The 25302-nt window shown below is 53.6% G+C and overlaps 1 protein-coding gene across 9 annotated transcripts; it reads left to right on the top strand.

Annotated features, from left to right (window-relative positions):
• The first annotated feature begins 7054 nt into the window (after positions 1-7054).
• LOC103555553 (serine/threonine-protein kinase SBK2) lies at positions 7055-24771 on the top strand. Of its 9 annotated transcripts, none has more exons than XM_070633478.1 (5): positions 7055-7170; positions 13741-13891; positions 19943-20197; positions 22535-22737; positions 23469-24771. In XM_070633478.1, the coding sequence occupies exons 3-5, from the start codon at positions 19945-19947 to the stop codon at positions 24057-24059; spliced, it is 1047 nt and encodes a 348-aa protein (XP_070489579.1). In that variant the 5' UTR covers positions 7055-7170; positions 13741-13891; positions 19943-19944; the 3' UTR covers positions 24060-24771. The 9 variants fall into 9 exon arrangements, with proteins under 9 accessions (XP_070489579.1, XP_070489577.1, XP_070489578.1 ...); XM_070633476.1 differs by lacking the exon at positions 7055-7170 and adding an exon at positions 12122-12262; XM_070633479.1 differs by lacking the exon at positions 7055-7170 and adding an exon at positions 12535-12583.
• Positions 24772-25302: the final 531 nt, after the last annotated feature.

The raw sequence follows: 25302 nt of genomic DNA, 5'->3' as shown, positions 1-25302 counted from the left end.
ATTTTACATTTTGTCATTTGATACATTTTGAGAAATACATACACCTGAGTGGCACAAACTCCTCTCTTAATTTAACAGATTCCTTCTGGCTTTTGTTTGGAGAAGAGACTGCTGAGGAGCAGGGGCAAAAGTCCTCTGAAGCCTGCCTGGCTTTCCTCCTCCTCCTCCTCCTCCTCCTCCTCCTTCTTCTTTTTCAGTGAGGAAGATTGTCCCTGAGCTAACATCTGTGTCAATCTTCCTCTACTTTGTATGTGAGATGCCACCACAGTGTAGCTCAACAAGTGGTGTGTAAGTGTGCACCCAGGATCCAAACTCATGAACCCCTGGCCACCTAAGCAAAGCGTGCAAACTTAACAGCTATGCCACCAGGCCAGCCCCATGGCTTTCTATTTTATTTTATTTTATTTTATTTTATTTTATTTTATTTTACTTTTTCCTTGAGGAAGATAAGCTCTGAGCTGACATCTGTGGCAGTCTTCCCCTACTTTATTTGTGGGACTCCGCCACAGCATGGCTGACGTCTGATGCAGGTCCATGCCCAGGATCTAAACCTGTGACCCTGGGCCACTGAAGCAGAGCATGCAGAACTTAACCACTGTGGCACCCTCAGCCATGGCTTTCTTTTTAAATAACTCTTTCTTTTAGAATGTTTCAGGTTTATAGAGAAGTTGCAATGATGGTACCGAGAGTTCCTGTGTGCCTCTGACCCGGGTTCCCCTAATGCTGGCATCTCCCTGCTCCGTGATCATCGCTCAGACTTGCCTTTGTTTTTGATGCTCTTGACCATTTTGAGGGTACTGGGGAGAAAGACCACCCCAGTGATGTACCCTGCTCACCGAATCCTCCCAGGGGGCACACGTTATCTACATGACTTATCCCTGATGATGTTAACCTTGACCACCTGGCGGACAAGGACGTGGTGTTCACCAGGTCTCCCTGCTGTGAAATGACCCCTGTCTTCCCACACTCTGCTCTCTGTAAACACTTCACTAAGTGCAGCCCACATGGAGGGAGGGGAAGTGTCCACAGACAGTTCTTGGAATTCTTCTGTCCCTTCTCCTTCTCCCGGTTTATTTATTTATTCAATCATTTATTTGCATCTATATGGACTCAGGGATGTTTATTTTATGCTTTGGGTTGTAGTCCAACACGACATTATTTCACATAAATATATATTGTCAGTCAATACAGTGTTATTTGTTTTGTTGAAGCCTGCCTGATTCAACGCCATCAAGAAAAGCCGTGCTAAGGGAAAAGCCGGGGCTGCTGGCTGCCTGCTGGGAGATGCACCTTCAGCTGGGTGATTCAGCAGCCTGCTGATGGGTCATTGGAGGGAGACGTGGTCCAGTCGAGCTAGGGAGCTGAGCATGTGAAGCAGGAGCTGGGACAGACTTCCCTTCCAGAGGGGATCTGAGGCTCCAAGGGGATGGCTACCTGCTCAAGGACATCCAGCGACACAGACCAACACCCTCCTTCTGGCACCACACTCACGGCAGTTTCTATACCCCACCCCCCCCACCCCCCACCCCCCCGGCAGGCAGTTTGGAATTCAGCCTCAAGAGGCCACGTCCTGGTGCCTCCTCAGCCCCTTATCTCCCCACACCCAGCGCTGTGCCTGGCACCAACTTGAGCTCCATAAATATTTGCTGCCACCCACCCAGCTTCCCCAGCCGCAGCCGCCCTCCCTTCCGACCGCTGGGCCTTTGCCCAGGCTGTGCCCTCCTCCTGAATCAGCCCTTTTGTCTCAAGGAGGAAGGGGGCATTGGTGGAACCAGATATGGAACCAGGGAGAGGGAAGTGACCCACCCAAGGTCACCAGGAGAGGGAGGCCCAGAGAGAGAGGGAGAGAGAACTGGGCCACCTCCACACTTCTAATAACAGGATAATAATTATAGCTACTATTTATCATCGTGCCTATTCTCCAGTGCCAGGCACTTCACACGCATTAGCTGGTCCTGTCTCCACAACAACTCTGCCGGTCCCTAGTACACGCCACGCTTTCTCACCTCACGGCCTTGGATGGGCAATTCACTTTGCCTGGAATGACCTCCCCACCTTCTCTTCAGGCCTCCCGTTAAATGTCCCTCCCAGGCGGCCCTCCCTACCCACTTCCACAGCCCATCTCTATCAATCTCTGCTGTAGGCAGAATTCTAATATGGCCCCAGGACCCCTGCTCCCCTGGGGGACACACACCTTGTCCCAATTATTCAATCAGAGGCTGGTCTAGGTGCTGCTGTGAAGGGACCTTGCAGATGGAACTGATTCCGAACCAGTTGATCTAGGATAGGGAAGCGATCTTCAGTGGGCCTAGCCTAATCAGGTGGTGACCCCTTAAATGGGACAAGGCTCTTCCTGGAGAAAGAGATTTGAAGCATGAGGGAGATTCAACAGGAGGGAGATTCTCTGTTGCTGGCTTTGAAGGTAGAGGGGACCCGGTGGCAAGGAAGGCAGGCAGCCTCTGAAAACTGAGAGCAGATTCCGCCTGACAGCCAGCAGGAAAAGGGGAACCTTGGAGTCTACCCCAAGCAGAGAACGCAGTCATGCCTGTGTGGGCTCCTGACTCACAGACGGCGGCAGCTAGCAAGGGGGTGCTGTTTTAAGCTGTTACGTTTGTGGCAATTTGTTACTCAGCATAGAAATGAAGGCCTGTGTCCCTGTTTCATTTCCTCTGCGGCCTTCACTAGCAAAGTAAGTTGGTTTCTTTCACTGCTTAATTGTTTCGAGTCTATCCATCTATGTTAGTTTGCTAGGGCTGTCGGAACAAAGTACCACACACTGCTGGCTTAAAGCTACAGAAGTGCATTCTCTCACAGTTCCGGAGGCTAGAAGTCAAGATCAGGGCGTCAGCAGGGCCATGATCCCTCCAAAACCTACCGGACATTCCTTCCTGGCCTCTTCCTGGCTTGTGGGGCTTTCCCAGCAGTCTCTGGCGTCCCTTGGCTGGCAGATGCGTCACCTCAAGCTCCATCTTCATCATCACATGGCGTTCTCTTCGGTGTCGGTGTCTTCACATGGCCATCTTCTTGTGAGAACACCCGCCATGTTGAATTAGGGGCCCACCCTACTCCGCTATGACTTCTATTCTCTAATTTTCACTAATTACGTCTGCAGTGACCCTATTTCCAAATAAGGTCACACTTTGAGGTACTGGAGGTTAGGAGTTCAACATATCTTTCTTGGGGGGGCGGGGGTGTACACAATTCCACCCACGACTCCATCCCCAACCAATGTGCCATCTACCAGGTGCAACCTTGGCTCAGCTCTACCACCGGGTTCCTAGAGCCTAGAACACTGCCTGCCACATAGTAGATGCGTAAATTTTTTGTTAAATCATCTGATGAATTATTTCTCTGGGCCTCCTCCCACATCTTTTAGGTGGAGATGAAGCCATGGCTTTCACTGTTTTCTTCTCATTTACTCATTTGTTTAGTTTTCCTGTTGGCGGCCCCCCCCCAACTAGAACACACAGGTCCCTGTGTGGTTCCCTGCCATGTCCCCAGCGCCCAGCACAGAGCCTGACACACAGTACATACACAGCAAATAATTGCTCAAAACAGAAAGGAGGTAAGGATTATAAACCTACCCCACCCCCACTTTGCAGAGGGGGAAACTGAGGCTCAGGAAGGTGAAGTGAGTTGCCCAAGGCCACTGTCACTGCCAAGCTGGCAGGGTCACTGCAGCCTGGAAAGGCCAGGAGAGAGCCGAGAGACCTAACACCTGGCCTTCCCCTCCTCCCACCGTCCCATCCCATGCCAACGTCTCCCATTGGCTGAGCCCAGGCCAAAGCCAGATGCAGCCCAGGTGAGGCAGTCGGAGGGGCTGCCTGGGCAGAAAGGAGACAGATGGACAAGAAGAAGGTAGCCAGCAAGTCCAGCTTGCCTTCTGTGGGGAAATCTCTTGGGGGTCCACACCAGAAGAGGAGTCCTCAGACTGGGGGTCTCACCCCCACTCAGGCCGTCCATCTCACTCACAGACAGCCACCTCCGTCCACATGCGCACCAGCAACGCCCAAGGGTCCCACGGCCCCACCCCTCAGCCACACCCGAACTTCTGCCTGTCAAGCAGGTGCCAAATGGAATCTCCCCTCCGTGGCGTGCCGGGGAGGATGGCGGGAGCAGTCTGCTCCAGATGCAGACGTTCAGGGGATATAAAAACAAGAATAAAATCGACCAAAGGTTTGGTCTGCTTTCTGCTTTTACCACTCGCCAGCAATTGTAAACAATGTCAGTGATGGAGTACCCCACCTTGCAAAACATCTTTGGTGTTGGTCTAAGTTCTGAACATTTGCTGCAGATCTTATCATGGAGTTTAAAATATATACGTATAAGTATATGCGTATACATACATGTCTATGTGCATGTATATACAACAGTGTCTATGTAAGTGCTAATTATATGTATGCATAGACAAATGTACAATGACATGTATCCATCATTTATAGAACTGTGTATATATGTATATAAATATGCATATACATAATTAGCACATTTTTATTATTCTTTGTTTCTTATCTTTCAATAAGTGTTGTATTGTACATGGAAGTTAATTCAGAGAACTCCAGTTTTACAGTTTTTTGGCCTCAATACACAATGGACTCTGCTACACATATTCATTTTGAGATAGTTTCATGGTGGTCGGACTTCTGGTTCAGGGTCTCTCCAGACGTAATTCGTGCCTCCAGCATGTGTGGCACTGCCCACTCCTGCTTTGTTGAAAATGGCAGTTGCGACGTAAACATGGCTGGTGCAGTGATTGTAAAGATGAAATACAGAGCTTGAGTGACAGCCATGCTGTCCTCTGGAGCCCGTGTTTGCGTATCAAGTTTAAAATCGTGAAGCAGAGAACAAACCGCAACTGCAATATTTTTTGTTTAGTAAGTACAAATTTGAGCTCATACCTGAAATGTTTATTGAACTTGAACTAATATTTCTAAAACTGAAATGTGCTCTTCTTTTCAATTTCTAATTGTTTTCAAACTAAAAAAATAATCAAGGCAAGGATGACAAATGATGATTACTGGAAATAGTTCTGTTAATTACAGGAGAGTTTCTTACAAAACTAAACACACTCATAGCATACCATCGAGCACTGCGTTCTTTAGTATTTACCAAAGGAGCTGAAAACTTACGTCCACACAAAAACTCGCACATGGACGTTTATAGCAGCTTTATTCACAATGAACAAAACTTGGAAGCAACCAAGATGTCCTTCAGGGGAATAATGAAGAAATAAACTGTGGTGCATCAAGACAATGGAATATTATTCAGTGCTGGAAAGGAATGAGCTGTCAAGCCATGAAAAGACAGGAAGGGACCTTAAGTGCATATTACCAAGTGAAAGAAGCCCATCTGAAAGGCTACACACCATATGATTCCAACCCTATGACCTTCTGGAAAAGGCAAAACCACGGAGACAGTGAAAAGATGAGTGATCTCCAGAGGGTGGGGGAGGGACGCATAGGCAGCCCACAGAGGACTTTGGGGCAGTGAAACTGCTCTGTATGAACCAATGATGGATACATGTTGTTACACATTTGTCCAAACCCAGAGAATGTACGACAGCAAGAGTGAACCCTAATGTCAGCTATGGACTTTTGGTGATAAGGATGTGTCAATTTAGGTTCATCAGTGATAATAAATGTCCCCCTCTGGTGGGGGGTGTTGACAATGGGGGAGGCTGTGCACAGGTGGGGGCAGAGGCCATATGGGAAATCTCTGTCCCTTCTACTCAATTTTTCTGTGAGCCTAAAACTACCCTTAAAAAAACCAATAAAGTTTATTAATTAAAAAAAGAAAGAAAAGGTGCCGGCCCCATGGCACAGCAGTTAAGTTCGCACATTCCGCTTCAGCAGCCCGGGATTCGCTGGTTAGGATCCCAGGTGCAGACATAGCGCTGCTTGTGAAGCCCTGCTGTGGTAGGCGTCCCACGTAAAATAGAGGAAGACGGGCACAGATGTTAGCTCAGGGCCAGTCTTCCTCAGCAAAAAGAGGAGGATTGGTGGCAGATGTTAGCTCAGGGTTAATCTTCCTCAAAAAGTAAATAAATAAATAAAATTTTAAAAAAGAAATAAAAAACACAAATCAAGAAAAAGATGCTGGTTATTCCATGATGGGTGTTGAACTGATCTGAGTGTGCGATCCACCCCATTCACTGCAGCCTCTCTCTGCAAGGTGCTCTCCATCAAGGCGGGGGTTTTTATAGCCTTATTGAGATCTGATCCCCCTACCACACAATGCAGCCATTTACGGTATGCGACTCAGTGGCCTCTGGTGCGGTCACAGAGTTGTGTGGCCATCACCGTGATCGATTTTAGAACATTTCCACCATCCCAAAAGGAAGCTCAGCGAACCCTAAGTGTCGCCCCTAATGCCCCATCCCCTCCAAACCCTCGACACCCGCTCACCCACTTCCTGTCTCTGTAGCTCTTCCTTTGAGGGCAAGGACTGTTCCCTTTGCTCTCTCTGCTTGAGACATAGAAGCAGGTAAGCACGCCGCAGTTGTTTAACTAATCTGTTTGTTTTCATTTGAAGCTCAGTCACAACTGGCCTCTGCTCGAGGCCTCTCCCTCCTCCACTCATTGTCCCATCAGGACTTTTCAGAGTCACCTCCGTTAGAACTGGTAACCCTCTGCTTCATGATTCCCTGCATGCTAGTCCATGGCGCCTCCCTGACTCCTCCCGGGGCAGGGACAGAACCTATCTGCTTGTCTCTGCCCCCAGCTCAGGCCCCAGGAAACGTGTGTTGAATCTGAACAGAAACAAGACAAGTCAGCCACCTGGACACGCATCTGCCTGGAGCGCCAGGCCTGGGAATATCTACACACGGCAGAAAGGCCTGGGGTGTGTCAGGTAGCGTCCACTGTCCGGGTTTGGGTCCCAACTCTGCTGTTCAGCCTCAGCGGGACACCGGGCAAGAGATTCCATCTCAGCCAGTCTCCCTTCCCTCAACTATAAACGGAGCTAATAATAGGACCTACCTCCCCTGGCTGCTGCGAGGATTAGCGCAGGGGCTAGTAACACACAGAGTTCAGTAAATACTAGCTATAATTATCGTTAATCACGCGGGATTTAGGAAGCTATTACGGACGCGCTTCACTCGGCCATCCGTCAGTCTCGTTCCACACACATTTCCTGAGGAGAGGGAGAGAGAATCCAGTGCCCCAGGGAACTGTGAGTCCTTCCGTGTGACTGGGGTGTCGGGTGAGATGGGGTGGGGCGGCAGATAAGACAGATCAGGTGCCAGCTCCAGAAGGGCTCAGAGGCCAGGCTGGGGAGCTTGGACGTTCTCCTAAGGGCAATGGGGAGCCACGGGAGGCTATTGAGAAGGCGAGGGACAAATGTTGTCTCTGAGTGTTAGAAAGATGCCTTTCTGGGTCGAGGTTGGGACACTCCAGGGGGAAAGGACTGGAGGTAGGGAAGAGGCTGGGGGGATGAGACACACGGGAGAGGGTGGGACCAGGACTTCCACCTGCAGCCGCATGGACGTGGAGAATGCAATGGTTCTTAGTCCGTGATGTCTAGACAACAAGAGGGATCCAGCAGGGTCTGTAATCCCGAATGTTGTCTGCCAAATTGTGTGTTTCCATTTTTACAAAAGTAAAAAAGAAACAAGGTGAAAATAACTTTGATAGTATGTCTTATTTCACTCGATACAGTGTATTCTTGTCATCCCCGACACTCAATACAGTCGATTCTCCTTATTCACGGTGGCTACGGTCTCTAAAGTCTTGAGAACACTGAGTCACTGGCACTGAACCATCGCCTCTAAAGGAAGTGTGAGTTCAGGATCCCGCCAGCCTGGTCACAACATGTATGTCAATTGATCAATGAGTAACCTTGTTGTGTGTGTGTTTGTTTAAACACAACTTATTTAATACATATTGTTGATTCACTAACCTTGAGCTCACGGTCAACAGGGCCATACCTCAAGCCCAAAGGAAGCTTGTCTAACACCTATTTTTCCTGTGAGGCACATCGCAGCCCTGTTGCGATTGGCACACTGGACGGTACTTACGCACTGCGCTTGGGGGCCATTTTGAAGCCCCAAATCACCAACAAAAAGCACAATACTGCAACAACCACGGCACTAACTAGATTGCCAAAAAGGACATGTTTACAGGATGAGCACTGACAACGAGAAGGCAGAGTGCCTCCTCGTTGAACCTCAGCTGGGAATGTGCGCATCAGGGACTCACATTTTTCACGGCCCTGTGCACGCCGGTGAAAGCACCGTGACTGTTGACTTGAGGGTTACAAACAAATTTTATCGGGTAGGGAAATTCACAAATATGGAATTCGTGAATGATGAGATTGACTGTGTATCCAGAACATTATGATATCACCATGTAATTAATACAAAAATCGTCAATGAGATAGTTTGCGTTCTCCTTTTCGTGCTAAGTCTTTGACATCCGGAGTCTACTTTACACTCACAGTACCTCTCAATTCAGACCTGCCACATTTCAGGTGCTTGAGAGCCACACCTGGCTAGTGGCTTCTGTATCCGACAGTGCAAGTCTCCATGGCTTTTTCAGATTCCCAAAGCGACCTATGAACACAAAAACTAAAAATTAAGCACCGATGCCAGGTACAGCTGCCTTCGAGAGCCATGCGGTACGCTCTGAGAAAGCTGCATATTCTCTCTTCCCACCCAGGAATTCCACCTGGAGGCCAAAGCCCTGGAGAAAGCGTTTTCACTTAGCACAAGGCGACACGTATGAGAATATTGTTTGCACCCCTGCTTGAAAGAGCACAATATTGCAGAAACATAAAAAGCCACCTTCAGAAGGACGTACCCATAAAATACAGTATGTCCATACACTAGAATATTCAACATCTCTGCAAAGGAAAGAACTGAGCTCGATGTAACAACACAGATGAAACTCACAAACACAGGGTTGAGCTGGTGAGGACAAAAGCCAGCCGCAGAAGGTCACCGAGGTGATGCTATTTATACAACATTTAAAAACATGCAAGGTGATACTCTATAGCAGTTAGAGATTCATACGTATGTAGCAAAAGTTGTTTATTTTTAAATGAAGACTAACAAACATGTGGTTGGCGATGGTGGTTACCTCTGGGAGAAAAGGAAAGGATTTGGCCTGAGGTGAGTACACAGAGGGTTCCAATTATATTTGAAAAGTTCTGTTCAACTGAACAGTGATGGACACATAGGTGCTCATTATACTATTTAGGATATTTTTGGAGGGTCCGTCCCTGAATTATTCCATCGCCCAGGGAACCAGAGTAGGGGTTTGTGCTGCTGAGTGACCTGGTCAGAGACAATGATGGTTGACACGTGTGACCTGTCTGTGCCTTCGAAAATAATAGTCCCCATATCACAGGTAGATTGTGAGGATTAAATGAGCTTCCTGTACAGGTGTGTAAAGACCCCAGAGCACCGGCTGGCCTGCAGACACCGCCATGAGAGTGCTTGTTGATAATAATCATATCGACAAGCCATGATTTTATTCTGAGTGCTTCGTTTACTGCTTTCATCCATTATTTTATTTAGCAGTATTTATTCAATGTACATATGGACAAAGGGGCTCCGTGGTGCAATAGAAAGAAAAATAGCATTACTGTTGTGAAAACAGGAATGAAGGTAGCCCAGCCTTCAGCACTGTACTGTCGACTGCACCATGATAGCAATTCAGAGCCAAGATTTTAATTTACTAGTTTACCATCTTATCTTTCCAGACAAAACAAATCAATTTAATGTGATCGTTTCCTTTTCCTTTCTTTTTCTTTTGATCTCTTTCTTTGCCCAAGGACGGGGTGGGAGGGCGGGTGGGTTAAGCTGTCAGCTGCACAATCTTTGAGGCATAAGTTAACTTTTATGTGATCTTTCAGTATACGTTTTACTCATTAAATATTGGAAAAAATGTAAAATATATAAATAATTTATGATGTATACTCTACTATATACAATATAATATGGAATATGTGATAGTATATAGTATACATAATACATAGCATAATTATGTATAAGGTAATGTATATTACATTCATTATTATAATATATGCAATATATTATATATTACAAATATATAATATATTATAGGTGTTCAATGTTTCTTTAACAATGACACTCTGAGCAGGACCTGCAATTACTCTCATTTCTTAGGAGGAAACTGAGGCACAGAGGCAGTTGGACACTTGTTGGAGAGCATGCACAGAGCCAGGAGAGGCTCATGAGAGGAGCTCTTGGGGGCTGGCAGGAAGGACACAGGAGGGGACAGGCAGGAGGCCCAGAGGGCAGTTCTCATGAGGGGTGTGTGCGCCCCAGGGCCAGGGCTGGAGCCTCCCCCACCCACACCTGCCTCCGCAGGTCACTCCGGGTGACCCCGCCGGGCAGCGTTGCTAAATGGGGAGGTGCAAAGCTCCCCGGATCATCAGTGAGCCTCTGGGGGGAGGGAGGGGTGCTGGGGAGGGCGGAAGGCCTGCAGCGTGCCCCTCACCCTCCACGCGGGGGACCCAGGTGGCTGGCTTTGCAGCCTGACCTTTGGGCTCCAGCGCAGCAGCTGCTCTGCAGTCCCCGAAGGCCCCCTGCACACGCCACGGCCCCAGGGGAGGAACTCAGCTCCAGCCGGCCACCGGGGGATCTGCTTCACGCAAGCTGCCTGGGCAGGGGACAGAGAGCAGCCTGGAGTCCCCAGATGCTCGGGAATCCTGGCTCTGCCTCTCGCTGGCTGCTGGTCCGTGCCTCCACATCTCTGTGCCTCAGTTTTTCCATCAGCAAATTGGAAACCATCCTTCACTGGCCCAGGGCTTCAGGCAAGACTCCACAAAGTCTTGAATGAATTTTTTTTTTTTCAAAAGGTCCAGGGCCTGGCACCGAATAAGCATTGAATAAATAGTCATCATTGCGTTATTTCATCTTTTTTTTTTTTTTTTTTTGAGGAGGTAACACGTGCTGTGGGACAAATTGAAATAATACAAAAGACACAGCGATAAAAAGTTCCCCCAAAGCTGTGGGCTGACATTGATTACGGACTCAAGTAAAGCAGCAGCAGAGGACTTATTTGGAAAAATTGGGAAAAATTGAATGCGGTTTGGGTATTAGCTGATTCTAAGGAAATTGCCCATTTTAAGGAATTATCGTTAATGCCGATAGATGTGATTAATAACACGGTTGAGCTGGAAATTTTCCTTTTATAGAGACATAAACCCAAGCATTGGGGCACAAGTTATCATGGTGTCAGTACCTTATTTTATCATTTTTAGCTTTTTATGAGGGAAAATTGCCAGCACGACCAAAAATAAAGAGTAAAAGAAACCCCCTTGTTCTCAATTAACAACGCCCCCCCACCCCCCACCCCGCCAACTTTCGTTTTCTTTGGCTGGAGTATTTGAAAGCAAACACCAAGTAGCATATCATTTCACGCAAAAGGGTTTCCACAGTCTGTAATTTACTTTAAATACTTCATTTCCCCCAAAGCAAACAAAGCTAAAGTGAATATGGCAAAAAGTCAGCGTTTTTGAAGTCTGGTCAATGGGTTGAAGGGTGCTCCCCACGGCATCCTTTCAACTTTTCTGCATGTTTGCAACTTTTCACAATCAAACCTCAAAAAGTCAAAGAGCAAAGGAAGTTCTCCCTCTGACCACCCCCCCCCCCACCCCGCCCCGGCCCTGCCGGGGTTTCCAGGGGCAACATCGTAGCCAGTTTCCCGGGATCCTTCCAGAGTCTCCGAGACTGTCGTTGCTGTGTTTTTATTAATAGCAGGTTGTAGTAGTGGTGGGGCAGGCGGCAGGGCTGTGAGTCACTCAGAGCTGGCCCAGAGCCTGCCAACACCTCCTCCCACTCCAACCTTATGTAAGGAGATCGGTCTCTGGGAACCTCAGTTTCCTGCTCTGTAAACTGGGGATAAATCCTCACCCTTTTGAGGTGGCGAGGAGGATCCAGTGGAAAGCCCCCCCACCCTTCTGCACAGAGTCAGCTCAGAGCAGTGCCGAATACATGAAAGAAGCTTTTTTCCCCAGGACATCGCTCGGCCATTAGAGATCCTGGGTCTGAGGGAGGAGGGGCTGGGGCCTGGACCCCTGGGTCTGAGGGAGAAGGGGCTGAGGGCCTGGACTCCTGGGTCTGAAGGAGGAGGGGCTGGGGGCCTGGACTCCTGGGTCTGAGGGAGGAGGGGCTGGGGTCTGGACTCTCAGTATTAAGGAGCAGGACTTTGGGAATGGTCTCCTTGTTCCTGGAGGCCAGGACTCCCAGCCCAAGGAGGAAGGTGGAATGAGCAGAGCTGTGGGTCTGCCATCCCAGGTAAGGTATGTGAAGGGACCTGTCCCCCCAGTTCCCACTGCGCTCAGGCCCAGCCCTGGGGGGTTCACAATATGTTTTGTCCCCTCTGTCCTGGGACCAGAGCCCAGAGTCCAAGCTGGTCTAAGTTTGGAAGGGGGAGGGAGGGGGGCAGCGGGTCAGAGGGGGTGAGGGAGGGGTATGGGGGGGACAGGATGTCTCTGAGCTGTCACACACACCCCTGTCCCGGGCCCAGAGAAAGGGAGGGACAAAAGGCTCTGAGAGAAAGTCAGGAACAAAGACAGGAGGAGAGAGACGGAGAGACACTGGGAAGAGCAGACCAGAGTGAGGCAGAGGGGGGAAAGGGAGAAACAGAGAAAGGGGGGAGGGGGAGCAGAGTGCGGGATATCCTGAATGACAGACGGGCAACAACAGTGGGAACAGCGTGGGGACGAGAGAGAGAAGCCAGGGACCAACAGAGACAGGACAGGAAGACCCAGCCTGGGGACCCGAGAGCTAGAACAAGAACAAGACAGAGACGGAGGGCAGTGGAGAGAGACCGAAAGAAAGATAATCACACAGAAGAGACTGAGGGAGGGTACAGAGGAGAAGAAGGGGTGAGAGGGAGCAAACGAAATCAACAGGGTAATACAGAGAGGGACGAAGAGACCCAGAGAGGGAAAGAGAGAGGGGAGGAGTTGGGCACACAAAGTCAGGGAAATCTTTCAACTCTGACAGACACATAGGGAGACCGAGGCAGACCCTTTCAGACGAGCTCCTAGACCTTAGCTCTGCTGAGCGAGGCCCCGTGGGGTGCAGTGGGGCTCGGGTGAGCTTGTTGCTTTTTGGGGAGCCCAGACAAAGGGTGCTTGCCCAAGGGCCAGCCGACACCAGGTGATCCTGAGATGGAGCTCAGGGACCCCGAGAACCACGAGGATGGGGACCCAGAGGTGAGAGATGGGAGCCAGGGGAGAAAGAGACAGAGAGAGGCAGAAATGCAGAAAAATGGAGTCAGAGATAGAGATGGAGAGGGGCAGGGAGCAGACACAGAGAGAAAAATGGAAGAGACAGGAAACAGAGAAGCATCAAAGACCCAGAATAACGCAAACCCGAGGAGACACAGCAAGACCGAGGTCCCCAGAGAAACGGACTCAGACACAAAGAATGGGAAGCACAGGGAGAGAGCAGGACCCAGAGCGGGACGGGCGGAGTGGGGAATTGCGTGGGCTGAGGATGTGGCCCCAGTTGGAGCTGGGGGCTTCTGGTGGCTCCCACAGATGGTGGTGGGCGGGCTCTCTGAGACAATCACCCCAAACCCCGCCAGGACATAAAAACAGGTGGCCCGAGGCTGGGTGAGTCATTGTGACTCATCCTCCTCTCTGGGGACAGTGACCCCGTCCCCTGGTCCCCCATCTCAGCCCTGGGCTGGGCCTCTAATCTCCTGTGCTGCTCTCAGTGGGCCCCAGACTCACCCCCTCCCCACCTCTGTCCCTCTCCTGCAGGAGGACACAGCCACAGCCCTCCAACGGCTCGTGGAGCTGACGGCCACCAGGGTGACCCCAGTGAGAAATCTGCGTCTCCAGTATCGCCTCATCCGAGAGCTCGGCTCTGGCTCCTATGGCCGCGTGCTCCTTGCCCGGCCTCGCCAAGGGGGTGAGTTCAGCCACTAAAGGGCAGACTCCAGGACTTCCTCATAATAGGGTCTCAGAAGCCACCAAGACAAGGAGCATCCCCAGGTGGAGCTGTTGGGGACCCTTCTTGTTGGGGGCTCTCAGAAAGTTAAGAGCGCTGTGATCTTTCAAGAAACAGAGCTCACCCAGAGAGAGTAAGAGACTTGTCTGAGGTCACACAGCAAGGCAGGAGCACAGCTTGGATTGGAATCCAGGTCACCACATCCCCGACTTTATGTGAGAGGAAACTGAGGCCCAGAGAGGGTAAGGCAGCTGTGCAAGGCCACACAGCAGAGCAGGAAGTGTCCTCAGGGAAGGTGGCCTCCAACCCCCACTTCACACAAGGAGAAACTGGAAGCACAGAGAGGTCAGACACTATGCCCTGCCCCTCTTATTTTACACATGAGATGTCTGAGGCTCAGAGAGGTTAAGCGGCTTGCCTAAGGCCCCACAGTAAGATCAGAGCACCTTGAGTTCCCTTCTGTTCCCATCTCCCTGGTAGGTCCAGCTGTGGCTCTGAAGCTCCTGCCTCGGGACTCGGTCCTGAGAACTACCTTCCTAAGAGAGTTCTGTGTGGGCCGCTGCGTCTCGGCACACCCAGGCCTGCTCCAGACCCTGGCGGGACCCCTGCAGACCCCCCGACACTTTGTCTTTGCTCAGGAGTTTGCACCCTTTGGGGATCTCAGCGGGATGCTGCAGGAACGGGTGAGGCTGGGGGCGACAAAGGTTGGGACTGCTTATCCCATGTCCAACTCTGTCCCTCACCCCATTTCTATCTCCAACACTGACCCTCAAATCAGTCTTCAACCCAGCTCCACCCGAAGCCCCAAAACGCCCTCCTGATTTCTAATTCTCAATGCAGTTCCATGCCTAACTCTAACCCTAATCCATCCAACCATCCAAACACAAGCTTGCAGGGGTGGGGAGCTGGGGTTGGGGTTGAGGATGGGTGAGGTCTGATGAAGGGAGTGGGGATGGGATTGGGGTCCGGATGGAGACAGAGCTGAGATTTTCATTAGCATTAGGATTGGGAGTGTGAGCATGGGTGGAGTTGAGTGGGTTGAGCTTAGGGTCGATCATAGATTGGTAACGTGTGTGGAGAAGAGCGTGGATGGGTTTGCAGAGATGGTTGCGGATATGTATATAGATTGGGCTGGAGATGGGCTGTAATGAGGTCCCCTCCAGAAAGGAAACTACGTCGGGAGTGAATCCATGAGATTCTGGGGGTTCTTGAGTTTGAAGATTAGGGTGGGGCCATCTTTAGGAATAGACTTTGGATTTGAGACAGGATTGAGGATAAACAGAAGAAAGGGAGGGTGGGAGAAAGAGGGATGGATGGATGGATGGATGGATGAGTGGAGGAAAGGTGGTTGGATGGATGGATGGGTGGATGGATGAATGAGTGGAGGAAAGGTGGTTGGATGGATGGATGGGTGGATGGACGGATGAGTGGAGGAAAGGTGGTTGGATGGACGGATGGGTGGATGGAGGGATGGACAGGTGAATGGTTGGATGGATGGATACATGCATGAGTGGAGGGAAGGTGGTTGGATGGATGGATGGGTGGATGGAGGGATGGAAGGAAGCAAGGAGGGATGAATGGATGGATGTTGGATATTAAATAACTGAATAAATTATTGGATTGCTGACTGGCTGGTGGAATGGATGTCAAGTGGAAACACTGCTGTATAGACTGTTGGATGGATGGCTGGTTTGATGGATGAATAGATTTATCAATCGATTGATGAAGTAAACAGTAGGACTTTAGAACAAGGTCTGAGCTAGAGACGGGATCTAAATTAGTATGGGCTAAGATTGGAATTAAGTACGGGATTTGGGTTCTCACTGGCCATCTGGGTGGTCAGTTTAGAGGAGATAAGAAATATAAGGAGTGGGCATGATTTATTAGGGTTAGGGGAAAGTTTGACGGAAGCTGCAAGAGCTTCTGGTTAGGTTTGGGGTTCCAGTGAGGAAGATAGCCGGGGGTTGATCTATGGGAGTACAGATGTGGGTGCAGGTTGTGGTTGAGGATGATCTGGAGGTGTTGGGGGGATGTCATGGGGCCACTAGAGGTAGCCACTGTTCTGGGCTTCTGGGTTCTTGAACGCCAAGAAGCAAAATTGAGAAGGAACCAGGGCACCCTGACCTTCACCCTCTCTCCTTGACCCCAGGGCCTCCCAGAGCTGCTGGTGAAGCGGGTGGTGGCCCAGCTGGCCGGAGCCCTGGACTTCCTCCACGGCCGGGGGCTGGTCCACGCAGACGTCAAGCCAGACAACGTGCTGGTCTTTGACCCTGTCTGCAGCCGTGTGGCCCTCGGTGACCTGGGTCTGACTCGGCCTGAGGGCAGTCCAACCCCTGCCCCCCCAGGGCCTCTGCCCTCTGCTCCACCTGAGCTCTGCCTCCTGCTGCCACCAGACACCCTGCCCCTGCGACCAGCAGTGGACTCCTGGGGCCTGGGAGTGCTTCTCTTCTGTGCTGCCACTGCCTGCTTCCCTTGGGAAGTGGCACTGGCCCCTGACCCCGAGTTCGAGGCCTTTGCTGGCTGGATGACCAGCAGGCCCCAGCCAGCTCAACCACCACCCCCTTGGGACCAGTTTGCATCCCCAGCTCTGGCATTGCTTCAGGGGCTTCTGGACCTGGATCCTGAGACTAGGAGCCCCCCACTGGCTGTCCTGGACTTCTTGGGGGATGATTGGGGGTTGGAGAGGAACAGAGAGGGACCTGGGGGCTTGGGGAGTATGTCCAGTGAGAATGGGGAGGAGGAAGAGGAGGGGGCAGCAAGCCTGGAGGAGTGGACAGAGGAGGAGGAGGAGGACGACGACAAAGGTGGCAGGATGATGGGGACAGATGGGGGAGCTCCCTGACCAGGTGGCTGAGACAGGTGGCCAGAGCCTCGGCCAAAGTCCCCTCCCCCAGCCCCATGGCCACCTGGATAGGAAGACAGCTGCTCCCAAGAGGACAGAAATGGAACACATTGCATCTCTCCCTACTGAAGGCTGGACTGGGATACACAATTCCCCTCTTGACTGAGGACCCCGGAGTCCCAGACCCCCTGCCCCTCCCCAGTCAAACCCAGGGGTCTTAGTCCCCTCCTCCCTCAAGAACCTTTCCTCTTCCTTCTGCCCAGAATGTGTCTTCTTGAGTGAAGGCGCTGTTCCCCCTACAGATGCATTTCCGCACTGCAGGAACATGTTGAGTGCTCATCATGGAGTTCTGATAGAGTCACCCCTCTCTTCCAAGACCTTGGACGACTCCCGCTGTCCGTAGCACCAAATTTGGGCTTTCAGGATCCAACACTATGGAAACCTTGCCCTCTGCCTCTCCCGTTTCCCTGGGCTCTGGATGACTGGGGAGTCACTCATCCTTTCTGGACCTAAATTTACACACACATGCACACACACACACACACGCACATGTGCACACACATACATGCACACACATGCACGTGCACACACATACACATGCACACACGCATACATGCACATACACGCATGTGCACTCTCCCACTTGCAGATGTTTGCACATCCTGTGTCGTCCCCTGAGCACACCTTCCTCACGGCTCCGTGCCTCCAGAAATTGGCCCCGCCCCCACCCCCTCTCCCGCCATGTCAGGAATGCGTATCTGAGTGATCCATGTCTCCATCTTTTTTCCATCTCCGCTCTCAGGCTGTCCAGACTGGACATGGTCTTTCTCATTTCCACATGCTTTTAGGTTCTGCTCCCACATGGCAGGCACCCTGTACCTACCCACTTGCTGAGAGCACAGAGCACACGGCGTGTGATTGTCCCAGCTCCCTGTGCCCCTCAGACCCATCTGTGCTGGGGGCCTCGGCTGATTTGGATGCATCTCATATCGCCCTGTGCCACCGCCATCACAGCACGGGTGCCCCTGACTTGTGGTGCTTCCTGCCTGTGGGACAGGGGCTGCGTGGGTCCCACACCATGTTCCCATCACCTGGCACAGGGTCAGAAATGGGGAACTGTGCTTCCTCCACAGGGATCTGCCCTACCTGCTTTCTCGAGGTAAAAAAGCGAGTTCATTAAGTGCCACCTGGTCTCTGGGTTGGACGCTGGGACAGAAAAAGGCTGTGGCTGGAAGCACGGGTGAAACCAGAAGAGCCCAGCATTTGATGGTGAATTTCTTAGTTTGGACAAATGTCCCACTGGCTGCATGAGATAGTCACCTGCGAGGAGCTGGGTGAGGAGACCCAGAGCTCTCAGCATGGTCTCTGCCGTGGTTTTATAAACCTAAACCTATTCTGAAATAAAAAGCTTATTTAAAAAGAACCAAATGAGTTCACATCAGTCATCTCCCTGTAAACATGAGGGGTGAGTGCAGGCCCTCTATACCCCTAGCCTCCTCCCTCAGACCCAGGGGTCCAGGCCCCCAGGCCCTCCTCCCTCAGAGCTGGGAGTCCTTGCCCAGCAGCCCCCCTCCATTGAAGTCTACAAACCCAGAACATGGGCCGCCCTCCCTTCTCCCTCTCCCCTCAAGCCCCTCTTCCCAGTTGCTCCACCACCTGCTTCCCCTCCGCCCCAAGTCTGAGATCATCTCTCACTGCATCGTTCTGGAATCTCGTTGTCTCATCCTTTCCCCAAACAGGACCCCAGTGTCTTGTCCCCTGGACATCCCTTATGGAACACTTGCGTCTGACCTGTCAATGGAGCATTGATTGGGCAGTTTGGTGGGGTCAAGGCAAGGGCCAGCTAGAAAATGATTTCATCCTGTACAGGGGGCCTCGACTCCTGGGTCTGCGGGAGGAGGGGCTGGGGGCCTGGACTCCTGGGTCTGAGGGAGGAGGGGCTGGGGGCCTGGACTCCTGGGTCTGAGGGAGGAGGGGCTGGGGGCCTGGACTCCTGGGTCTGAGGGAGGAGGGGCTGGGGGCCTGGACTCCTGGGTCTGAGGGAGGAGGAACCCAGCTCCTGGGACTGGGACATTTGTCTGGCCACAGCCAGTTCTAGGAGTCAACGCAAGATGTCGCTCTGCCCCGAGTGGGGTATAAGGGGCGGGGCCAAGGGCGGGGCTTGGGACCCCTAGGTGGGGGCGGGGTCTTGCTCCTGGGCAGGCCTCTGCTGGCATGGGCTCTAAGTGCCGGGCACTGACCACAGCAGGCAGCGAAGGGTCAGGCAAGCCTTGAAGAAGGTGAGGTCTGGAGGTCGAAACCCAGGTGAGGAGGAGACAAAGGTTAAACGGCCTGAGGTGGGCAGCACCTGAGAGTGAATCCAGGCAGGTGGTCAGAGACCTGGGTCCCTAAGGGGAGCAGGAGCTGGACCTTGAGGCTGTAGAGTGGTTGAGTGTTAGGGACACATATTCTGGGGGTCACTAGATGTGTGAGTTGTATAAGGTTCCAGGAGAGTGGTGGGCTGGGGGACCGAACTCCTGAGTGTGAGGGAGGAGGGGCTGGGGGCCTGGATTCCTGGGTCTGAGGGAGGAGGGGCTGGGGACCTGGACCCCTGGGTCTGAGGGAGGAGGGCCTGGGGGCCCAGACCCCTGGTTCTGAGGGAGGAGGTGTGGGGGTTGTAAGAGTTGGACCATAGGCCTCTCAAGGGCTTGGTGACCGCTCCCAAGTGCTTGCCCCCATCCAGGCCCAGGCGTTGCCTCAGGCTAGTGTGGCCAACCGCCCTCTCTGGCCTCTGGGGGCAGAGAGCACCTGTTTGCTCTTTGGAGACAGAAGCTACTCACCCACCCCCAGGGCCCAAGTCTGTTTGCTTTGGAAACAAGGTGGGGGGTGTCTCAAGTTATCTGGTTCATCTTTCACCCTTGGGCCATCAGTTGGCCCAGGGATGTGGGGGCGGGGGCAAGGGACATCTGTGACTTCAGGCTTGACCTCACCCCAACCAGCAACTGACTAGTCTCTCCACTCCTCAGATGCCTCTAATGAAGAGGGAAACTGAGTCACAATGGCAAGTGCCACTGAGCCCCCAGCCCCTCCTCTCTCAGACCCAGGAGCCCGGGCCCCCAGCCCCTCCTCCCATGGGCCCTGGTCTTGCGGTCCCTGGGCCCTGGGTCACCTTCTCTCCTCTGTCCTTGCAGAGATGCCCGGCAAACAGTCAGATGAGGAACAGGTGGCGGCGGGGGCTGCAGAGAATGGAACTGAGGAGGACCTGGGGGGCCTCACAGCAGAGGAGCTCCGGCAGGGCCAGGAGGCAGCCCTGGCGCTGGAGGACATGATGGCACTTAGCACCCAGACCCTGGTGCGAGCCGAAGTGGATGAGCTCTACCAGCAAGTGCGACCCCTAGGCCAGGGCCGCTTTGGCCGGGTCCTGTTGGTCAACCACCGTCAGAAAGGTACCAGGGTCGGGGCAGGCTGAGTGGCGCAGGGGTTAAGTTCGCATGTTCCGCTTCTTGGTGGCCCGGGGTTCACCGGTTCAGATCCCAGGTGCGGACGTGGCACTGCTTGGCACACCATGCTGTGGCAGGCATCCCACAGATAAAGTAGAGGAAGATGGTCACGGATGTTAGCTCAGGGCCAGTCTTCCTCGGCAAAAAAAGGAGGATTGGCAGTAGTTAGCTTAGGGCTAATCTTCCTCAAAAAAAAAAAAAGAAAGGTACCAGAGCCTGGGAACAGAGGTGGAAAGTGCAGAGGGCGGTGGCCTGGGCCCAGGAGGAAACTCATCAAGGCTGGGGGGTCTGCTGCAAACCTGAATCAAGTCGTGCCTCTGCCCCTTCTGGCTGTGTGTTCTTGGGAACTCCCCTCACCTCTCTGAGCCTCAGCTTCCCACTTTGAAAATGTGGGTGACGATCCTTTCTCTGAAAGAACTGTGATTCTCTGAGCATATGTCAAAGGCTCTGTTGGCTGGGGACAATGGGGAACAAGACAGAGTCCCCCCTCATGGCCCTCACATGTGGCGGCTTAGTGGTCACCATGGGGCTGATTCAGGGCCATGCTGTCTGCAAGGCCGGTGCACAGCGGGTGTGCAGGACATGTTCCCCAAGCCCCAGTCTCGTGCCTTTCTGTCAAGCCTGCACACACCCTCCGTCCTTCCCACGAAGCAGGGACACTACTGGTGGAACTCAGAGTCAGCATCAGTTCAGGACACACCTTCCGCAGCCACCAGGGCACTCAGACCTGGCCTGGGTCATGCTGGGGACCCAGAGATGAATCTGTCAGCCCTGCCTGCAAGCAGGAGCTCCCGGTGTGCATCGGGAGAAAGGGTGTGTTAATTTGCTACGGCCGCCATGACGGAGCCCACAGGCGGGGCAGCTTAAACAACAGGAGTGGGTTCTCTCACAGTCCTGGAGGCTGCACGTCCGAGACCGAGGCGTCAGCAGGGTTGGTTTCTCCTGAGGCCTCTCTCCGTGGCTTGTAGGTGACCACCTTCTCCCTGTGTCCTTACAAGGTCTTCCCCATGTGCATGTCTGTGTCCAGATTTCCTCTTTTCATAAGGACACCAGTCATATGGACAAAGGTCCACCCCAGTGACCTCGTTTTACCTCTTTCAAAACCCTATCTCTGGGGCCAGCCCAGTGGTGCAGCAGTTAAGTTCGCACATTCTGCTTCGGTGGTCCAGGGTTCGCAGGTTCAGATCTTGGGTACGGACCTACACACCCCTCGCCAAGCCATGCTATGGCAGCGTCCCACATACAAAATAGAGGAGGGTTGCCACAGATGTTAGCTCAGGGACAATCTTCCTCACCAAACCCCGCCCCCCCAAAAAAAAACCTATCTCCAAATACAGTCTTATTCTGTGACACTGGGGGTGAGGACTTCAGCATATGAATTTGAGGGGACACAATTCAGCCCAGAATAGTCGAGAGATGCAAACAGAGAGAGATCCAGACCCGGGTCATCACATAACTCGGAGGCAGAGTGAGGCCGGGGGGCGGAGGCGTCGTACGGGGGCCGCGTCCACTCGTGCTTCGCTTGATACGTCTGGAGGCCTCCCGAACGCCCGGCCCTGCGCTGGGTGCTGCTGGGGCCTGAAGATGCAGCCGCCCGTGAGGGGCTCACGGAATGGTGGGGAGCGCAGAGGACAGAGAGCATCAAGACAGAGGCGGCCTGTGCCCTGATGGCCGGGATCCGGGGCATTGTAGACGCTTAAAAGAAGCCATGCTGCGTCCTGCTGGGGTGAAAGGGGAAAGGTCAGCATTTCAGGGAAGGAGGTGACCTCTCTCTGTCACACACGACCTCCTGATGGGCGAGCTTGGGCCCTGGCCACTGGTGACTAAAGAAATTGAAGAAACCAGAGTTCCTGCCTTTGGGGGGCTTCCTTTCCACACATGACAAAACTGGTAATAATTCCTTAATTGGGCCTCATACCTAGTGCAGGCTGTCTTTTCCTCAATTGCCTGAAACATGGCTTTTTGGCATGGGTTTGCAGGAACAATGGACCAAACTGGGCCATTGGAGGTTCTGAGTTCAGTTTTCGCAGTATCCTTCCATTCGCTCTAAGACGGCAGACGTAAGGGAGCAGGGTAGAAACTCACTAAATGCAGTTATTATTATTACTAATTATTATTGGGACCAGTGGTGTTTTGGTCGCCATGCTGTTTTCAGGGTGGCCTTGGTAGAGACGCAGGGGTGGGAGGAGGAGGAGGGGGCTTATGGGAGAGTCCAGGTTGAGGGGCCACAAGGGCGACCCGTGGCCCTGGCACCCCTCCCACACCTGCCCCTGCTGCCCCCAGGCACGCCCATGGCCCTGAAGCAGCTCCCGAAGGCCTCCACTTCCCTCCGCGCCTTCCTCTATGAGTTCTGTGTGGGCCTCTCGCTGGGCACGCATCCGGCCATCGTAGCGGCCTACGGCATTGGCATCGAGTCAGCCAACTCCTACAGCTTCTTGACGGAGCCTGTCCTGCATGGGGACCTCATCGCCTTCATCCAGCCCAAGGTGAGTAGGCGGGTCGTGAGCAGGCCTCTGAGAGCCTCATGGGGTCTCACAGAGACGCCCATGAGCGACCTGGGCCTCAGGAACCACACCCACTGCGTTGGGCCTCACCAGGCCTCACATAGCCCCCCAGAGCCCCTCACTGGGCAGGTAGGTCTCACAGAATTGTTAGTCCTCTCTGGGGTCCACTGACACCACAGGACCAGCACTACACCCTACAAGATTCATCAGCCCTCATGGGGTGACACTAGATCCCGTGGGGCTCACAGGCCCCATAAGGTCATATTAGGCCTCACTCTGGTTCACTGGGCCCCGTAAGGTCACACTAGGCCTCATTAGGCTTCATGGGGCCACACTAGGCCTTACTGGGGCTTGCAGCCTCACAAGGTCACAGTAGGCCTCTCCCTGGCACATTGGGCCTCAGGGGGTCCTACGGCCTCACCGGGCCTCACAGGTCACACTAGACCTCATTGGGGCTCACTGGGTCTCATGGGGTCCTCACTAGGGCACACAGACCTCACTGGGTCACACTAGGCCTCACCCTGGCTCACTGGGCTTCACTGGGCCTCATGGGGTCACACTGGTCCTCATTGGGCCTCCGTGGGGCCACCTATTTGAGGTCCTTCACTCTCCTGGGACTGCTCCCTGGGGCTGAGGAGAAGCTGTATGGCCCCAGGCCCCTGCTGGCTGGCTGGGGTCGGGGGCTCGCAGGCCCTGACGCCTCTCCCCCACAGGTGGGCCTCCCGCAGGCAGCAGCCCAGCGCTGCGCAGCCCAGCTGGCCTCGGCCCTGGAGCACATTCACTCACACGGCCTGGTGTACCGGGACCTCAAGCCGGAGAACGTGCTGGTGTGCGACCTGGCCTGCCAGCAGGTCAAGCTGACCGACTTCGGCCACACGCGGCCCCGTGGGACTCTGCTCCGCCTAGCCGGGCCACCCATCCCCTACACGGCCCCGGAGCTCTGCGGCCCCCCGCCCCTCCCCGAGGGCCTGCCCATCCAGCCCGCCCTGGACGCCTGGGCTCTGGGCGTCCTGCTCTTCTGCCTTCTCACCGGCTACTTTCCCTGGGACCAGCCCCTGGCCGAGGCCGACCCCTTCTATGAGGACTTCGTCATCTGGCAGGCCTCGGGCCAGCCTGAGGACAGGCCACAGCCCTGGCGCGGCCTGACGCCCGTGGCCGACACTCTGCTCTGGGGGCTGCTGGACCCTCAGCCCCGAAAGAGGAGCCCTGTGAGCTCCGTGCGGGGCTACCTGGGGCGGCCCTGGCGGCAGCGTGAGGGGGAGGCAGAGGAGGTGTACACCGGGGACGAAGAGGACAGAGAGTGAGGAGGCCGGGCCGGCCCAGGCCCACTCGCCCAGGAGACTCGCAAGGGGAGCCGGGGCCACATCCTGAGGCCTCCTCGGTGCTCACATGGTGGCTTTTGGCCTCTTTCTGCCTATTTTCATCTCTGTTTCATTATTTCCCCCTTTTCGTCTTGGGTGTCTCCCAGTCAGTGGACTGTCTCCCTCCCTTGGGCTGTGAGGCCACTGGGAACTGGGTGGCTACCCCACTGTCCCCTCCTCCCCAGGGCCCCTGCCTGCAGTCTCTTGGCTCCTTCCCTCACCTCCTGTGGACCCTACTCCTCAGCCGCCCCCCTGGCACCCCAACCACCTGGGCTCTCCTCTCCCTTCCTCGGGGTCACTCCCTCTCTGCCCGCTGCGCAGTTTATTCAGCGGGGTCATTTTGCGGGTCCTGCAGGAATGTGAGCTTGTGGGGGCAGCGTCCCGGCCTGTCCTCTTCTCTGACGAGTCCTCCCTCCGTGGCTGAGCCACCCCGGCCCTGAGTGGGTGGTCAGTAAATGCTTGTTCAGTAGCCCAGCCCAGCTGGTTTTGCGCCGCCTCCCTCCGCATCCCTCCTCCTCTTCTCTCTTGCTGGGTGCCACTCGCCCCCTCTACCCTTTCTCTTCCTCCCACATGCTGGGCCACCGCCCTCTTGATAATGTGCTTTCTCTTCTCTCAGCCCGGCCGTTCTCTGCAAATAAAGTCCGTCTGGCACTGAGGTCCCCGTGATGCTGCTGGTCTGTCAGCTGGGAAAGAGAAGGATGGTGTGTTCCTGTGTGTGCACGGGAGAGTGTGCTGTGGAGGAGGGATGGAGCAGGAGAGTGAGCAAGAGGGAGGGAGAGACAGAGAGAGGGAGGGAGGGAGAGACAGAGAGAGAGATGGAGGGAGGGAGAGACAGAGAGAGAGATGGAGGGAGGGAGAGACAGAGAGAGAGATGGAGGGAGGGAGAGACAGAGAGAGACACACAGAGAGAAAGAGAGAGACAGAAAGGATGGCAGAAAAACGGTCCCCATGTGCGATGACACGAGGCGCTGGCTCTGGGTGTGAGTTTGTGGTTGTGCCTGGGAGTGAGTGTAGCTGCTTGTGTCAGGGTTGTTAGTGCCTATTTCTGCACGTACATGTGTGTGTGAGGAGGATTAACCACCAGAGCTTGACCGTGTCCAGATGTTCACGGGCAGGAAGTGGAGCTGGATCAGAGCGTGTACTTCTGTGTGTTTGTGTGTCCGTGAGCATCTGTGCCCCTGTGTGT

Source organism: Equus przewalskii, chromosome 9 (assembly GCF_037783145.1).
Source record: "Equus przewalskii isolate Varuska chromosome 9, EquPr2, whole genome shotgun sequence".
In the NCBI taxonomy this organism is placed as follows: Eukaryota; Metazoa; Chordata; class Mammalia; order Perissodactyla; family Equidae; genus Equus; species Equus przewalskii.
Note: the sequence above shows the minus strand (reverse complement) of the source record. Positions and strands in the feature narration are given on the sequence as shown.